The following is a 6,076-nucleotide window of genomic DNA, read 5'->3' as shown; positions in this document are numbered from 1 at the left end:
AGAATAAAAGCATAAGAGGCCCTATACATTTAGCTGACACTTAAGGGACTATAAAAATATTGGACATTTAAGTGTCCAGTGTTTTTGTATAAATTTTACTAGACATACTGGACTATCCGGTTAAATACTTGTCATCTGGCAACCCTAAGAGTGGCACAGATAATACATTTCACTGACAAAAGTTGACTTTGTACTAGTGACACAGTTTATTGGAACACAAATAAATAACTATATGGTGACACATCAGTGATTCAAATTATATTAACACTATACACTATAACAAACTGGAGACTGAGTGATACAGGATACTACCACACAGTAAATAAATGCAGTATGTGGACACAGTCAAAATGCAAAACAGTGTTGTAATTACCACAAATATGCCACTGACTGTAAGGAACCACTAAACAGTAACAGAATACAATATTATGACATCACATACTGACTGCAAAGGACCACTAAACAGTAACAGAATACAATATTATGACATCACATACTGACTGCAAGGGACCACTAAACAGTAACAGGATACAATATTATGACATCACATACTGACTGTAAGGGACCACTAAACAGTAACAGGATACAATATTATGACATCACATACTGACTGTAAAGGACCACTAAACAGTAAGCGGATACAATATTATGACATCACATACTGACTGTAAGGGACCACTAAACTGTAACAGAATACAATATTATGACATCACATACTGACTGTAAAGGACCACTAAACAGCAACATAATACAATATTATGACATCACATACTGACTGTAAAGGACCACTAAACAGTAACAGGATACAATATTATGACATCACATGCTGACAATAAGGGACCACTAAACAGTAACATAATACAATATTATGACATCACATACTAACTGTAAAGGACCACTAAACAGTAACAGGATACAATATTATGACATTACATGCTGACAATAAGGGACCACTAAACAGTAACAGAATACAATATTATGACATCACATACTGACTGTAAAGGACCACTAAACAGTAACAGAATACAATATTATGACATCACATACTGACTGCAAGGGACCACTAAAAACAGTAACAGGATACAATATTATGACATCACATACTGACTGTAAGGGACCACTAAACAGTAACAGGATACAATATTATGACATCACATACTGAATGTAAAGGACCACTAAACAGTAAGCGGATACAATTTTATGACATCACATACTGACTGTAAGGGACCACTAAACAGTAACAGAATACAATATTATGACATCACATACTGACTGTAAAGGACCACTAAACAGTAACAGAATACAATATTATGACATCACATACTGACTGTAAAGGACCACTAAACAGTAACAGGATACAATATTATGACATCACAATACTGACTGTAAAGGACCACTAAACAGTAACAGGATACAATATTATGACATTACATACTAACTGTAAAGGATCACTAAACAGTAACAGGATACAATATTATGACAGCACATGCTGACAATAAGGGACCACTAAACAGTAACAGAATGTCTGTAAGGGACCACTAAACAGTAAGAGGATACAGTATTATGACAACACATACTGACTGTAAAGGACCACTAAACAATAAGAGGATACAATATTATGACATCACATACTGACTGTAAAGGACCACTAAACAGTAACAGAATACAATATTATGACATCACATGCTAACTGTAAAGGACCACTAAACAGTAACAGGATACAATATTATGACATCACATGCTGACAATAAGGGACCACTAAACAGTAACAGAATACAATATTATGACATCACATACTGACTGTAAAGGACCACTAAACAGTAAGCGGATACAATATTATGACAACACATACTGACTGTAAAGGACCACTAAACAGTAAAAGGATACAATATTATGACATCACATACTGACTGTAAAGGAATACTAAACAGTAACAGGATACAATATTATGACATCACACAGTGACTCATCGTCTTCACAACACTGCACAATCACCTCAGAGAAACATCACACCACACAGTAATGTGACATCAGAGACACAAAGTAATTTGTTTTTTTACAACAGAACCATGGCCAGACACCATAGGCTCTGTTGTAATAGGATGTCGTGTGGTTTGTTGGTTGCTAAGGGACGTTGGGTGTAATGGTTGCTAGGCAACTTGACCTGTTACACTTTGTTATTAGATGCTTCGGTGAATCCTGCCAGTCACAATACAAATGTATGCTACTAGGGGTGGGCGTGGTTATGTGTTCAAGTGACCGGTGGGCGTAGTCGGTGACGGTCGCGGAAGTGGTGTTTTAATAAGGGAAGGATGGTGTCTGTGCTTGTGGATGACGCCCGCCGGGTGTTTGTGCAGAGTTTCGGGGGGGCCGAGCCTCGGGTTGGGGTGTTCGCTCCTGGGAGGGTGAATTTGATCGGGGAGCATACGGACTATAATGGGGGCTTCGTCCTGCCCATGGTGAGACATCACGCTGTATAGTGACAGTGACACGAAGTACCACAGAACCATGACAGACACTATAGCTGAGTTACATAGTGAAACCACATGACACTCAAATATCACATGATACCTATATTAATGTCATGTATTCATGTACAATTAAAATTCAGCCACTATGGTACACTGATACTATGACAGACAAAATTAAAGGGACAGTCTACTTTAAAAAATGTATTTCCCCAGTTTTCCATAGCCAACACTGTGACTTATTACCTATGTGATTCCTGTGTATCTAAGCCTCTGCAGACTGCCCCTTATCTCAGTGCTTTTGACAGACTTGCTTTGCAGCTAATCAGTGCTGACTCCTCAATAACTCCACGGGAGTGAGCACAATGTTATCTACATAGCACACATGAACTAGCACTGTTTTTTTCTCAACGGTTTAGAAATCAGTTTGAGCCTACCTAGGTTTAGCTTTTTTTTTAAAAAAAAGAATACCAAGAGAACAAAGCAAATTTGATGATAAAAGTAAATTGGAAAGTTGTATAAAATTGCATGCCCTATCTGAATCAGGAATTTTGATTAGATTAGACTGTCCGTGTGTGTGTGTGTGTGTATATATATATATATATATATATATATATATATATATATATATATATATATATTAGTGCAGTGAGATTTCCTGTTTTGTTGATATTCCTTTGCTATTAGTTTTTAACAGCTGTTTGGCTAGAATAGATAATGGTTTTGTTAAACTGTTACATTACTTGCTTTTTACATAGTTTAGCATTAACCTTCATATGATCAGAGGTCAAGGCTTAGAGACAAGACTAATATACAGTATGATACATGTGTCTATCTGATTTGTTCTGCTGCAGTTTAGATTTTATGAGTAGGTGATTGTACAGTATATTTATTAACAAACACTTGTACTGTAAAATGTTCTTCCTTTATTGTGCTCCCAATTAACTATTTCACCTACTGAAGTGTATACAAATACAAATTGTATACAAATAGCTCCTTTACATTCTCCCTGTCATATGAAAGAACTGCTTTATTTAGCCTGTTGAAACTGCCATTTATACTGAAAATTTCAGTACTGCATTATTGGCAATAGAAAAGCTATGCAAACAAGTGGTAGGACCAACCTGCTCTTGCAGCTGTTTTGAATACAATTCAGTTTACTACTGGAATGAAAAAGGGAAATTCTCGATTTATAAACAAACTCCTTCCTATAATGAAAAAGGGAAATTCTCGATTTATAAACAAACTCCTTCCTATATCTTCTTGCTTCTGAAGGGGAGGGAACTGTTGTTGTTTTTTTTGGGGGGAGAGGTTCCCAGCACTGAAAGAAATAAAGGGACACAATACACTTTGATGTTGTAATGAAATCTTTTCATTTATCCTTTTGATTAATTTTGCAAAATAGAACCAACCAAATTTACACAGATTAAGATTCAGATATATGATGATCAATTCTATAATAAGTATTTCATACATTTATATATTATTTCCTTAAAGGGGCAGTCTGCTCCAGAATTTGTATTGTTTTAAAATATAGATAATCCCTTTATTACCCATTCCCCAGTTTTGCACAACCAACACAGTTATATTAATACACAGATAAAACGAGGATTGAGTCCTTGTTGAGGTGCGCAAATATGAGATGCAAAACACATAGACCAAAACCAGTCTCGGAGGAGGCAAGGTAATACCACACCGCAGGCCACCCGAACTGGCGGCAGCACTCCCAAAAGTAGGATAATGGCAGATATCTGTAGGAGCAGAGAACAGAGAGAGGCGCCTTATGGGACAGTATCGTGGTATCGCTAATATGCAGATAGAGGCAGACAGCACACACAGGTGGAAGAATACTCACAAGTGAGGCGGCATAAACGTATGCCAAACTAAACAGGACGGAACCTTAGTCGCCCGCCAGACGGTCCAATGGGAGAAAAACTCTCACGTTCCAGTGGTCCAATCCGCTACGGCGGACAAAGGCAGACGTCAGGTGCCCACAGCGTCTGTGGGAGGATCAATGGCTCAGAGTCCTTAGTGCAAGTAATAGAATATTGCTCCACACATAGGATCAGATGGAAAATGATGAGAGCGGGGTTATCATAAAAGATATTTTTTTATTAATCATAAAAATAATATTAAAACTGTTTTAAAATACATATAACAGCAACGCGTTTCTCGACCTTCCGGTCGTTTCATCTTTTATGATAACCCCGCTCTCATCATTTTCCATCTGATCCTATGTGTGGAGCAATATTCTATTACTTGCACTAAGGACTCTGAGCCATTGATCCTCCCACAGACGCTGTGGGCACCTGACGTCTGCCTTTGTCTGCCGTAGCGGATTGGACCACTGGAACGTGAGAGTTTTTCTCCCATTGGACCGTCTGACGGGTGACTAAGGTTCTGTCCTGTTTAGTTTGGCATACGTTTATGCCGCCTCACTTGTGAGTATTCTTCCACCTGTGTGTGCTGTCTGCCTCTATCTGCATATTAGCGATACCACGATACTGTCCCATAAGGCGCCTCTCTCTGTTCTCTGCTCCTACAGATATCTGTCGTATATTAATACACGTTTTACCTCTGTGATTACCTTGTATCTAAGCCTCTGTAGACTGCCCCCTTATTTCACTTCTTTAGACAGACTTTTAGACAATCAGTCCTGACTCCTACGTAAATCCACAGGGAGTGAGCACAATGTTACCTATATGGCACACACAAACTAGCTCTGTCTAGCTGTAAAAAACGGTCAAAATGCACTGAGATAAGAGGTGGCCTTCGAGGGCTTAGAAATTACCATATGAGCCAAACTTGGTGTTGCTTTTAAAATTAAATACCAAGAGAACAAAGCAAATTTGATGATAAAAGTAAACTGGAAAGTTTTTTTAATCTTGCATGCCCTATCTGAATCATGAAAGTTTAATTTTGACTAGACTGTTCCTTTATGCTTTACAAATACTCTGTAGCTCTCCCCCTTCTTCCCATTTACCCTCCCATGCTTTTTATCTGTCATGCGCTAAGTTCCAGTTTCCTCTGAGGATTTCTTAAATTACATATTGTGTATTTTAATTAATAAAAAAAAAATGTTTGTATTCTAAAGGAATATGAAACCCACTTTTTTCCCCTCATGATTCAGAAAGAGTAGCAGTTTTAAGCAACTTTCTAATTTACTCCTATTATCAATTTTTCTTTGTTCTTTTGGTATTTTTATTTGAAAAAGCAGGAATGTAAGCTTAGAAGCTGACCCATTTTTGGTTCAGCACTCTGTGTAGCAGCAGTTTTGCAAGAATATTATCCATTTGCAAGAGCAGTAGATGGCAGCACTATTTCCTGCCATAAAATATACATTTCCAGTAACTTTCAATATCAATTTAACCCCTTGGCAACGGCTGACTTACCCTGCACATTATGCCATCTCTGTATTGTTTCCTATAGCCCTGGAAGCGTTACAGACTACCAATGTATAAAATGTATTATAAAAAAAAAATATAATACATACAGGATGCCTATAAAACCATTTTATTTCCTTTATCCTTATTTTTAGTCTGTGTATTACCATTTTCTCTAATTTCAGATGCTAAAGTCTTTATAACCAAAACATATAATAAGGGGTA

General features: G+C 37.3%; 1 protein-coding gene across 1 annotated transcript in view; it reads left to right on the top strand.

The window, feature by feature from the left end:
• Positions 1-2,277: 2,277 nt before the first annotated feature.
• Positions 2,278-6,076, top strand: part of GALK1 (galactokinase 1) — a 153,018-nt gene continuing 149,219 nt past the window's right edge. The window contains exon 1 of the mRNA XM_053722148.1: positions 2,278-2,459. Coding sequence (XP_053578123.1) covers positions 2,313-2,459 — 147 coding nt within the window. The 5' untranslated portion in view covers positions 2,278-2,312. The remainder of the gene's footprint in view (positions 2,460-6,076) is intronic.

The sequence above is a fragment of the Bombina bombina genome, chromosome 1 (genome assembly GCF_027579735.1).
Source record: "Bombina bombina isolate aBomBom1 chromosome 1, aBomBom1.pri, whole genome shotgun sequence".
NCBI classification, from domain to species: domain Eukaryota; kingdom Metazoa; phylum Chordata; class Amphibia; order Anura; family Bombinatoridae; genus Bombina; species Bombina bombina.
This window is presented reverse-complemented; position numbering and strand designations above follow the sequence as displayed.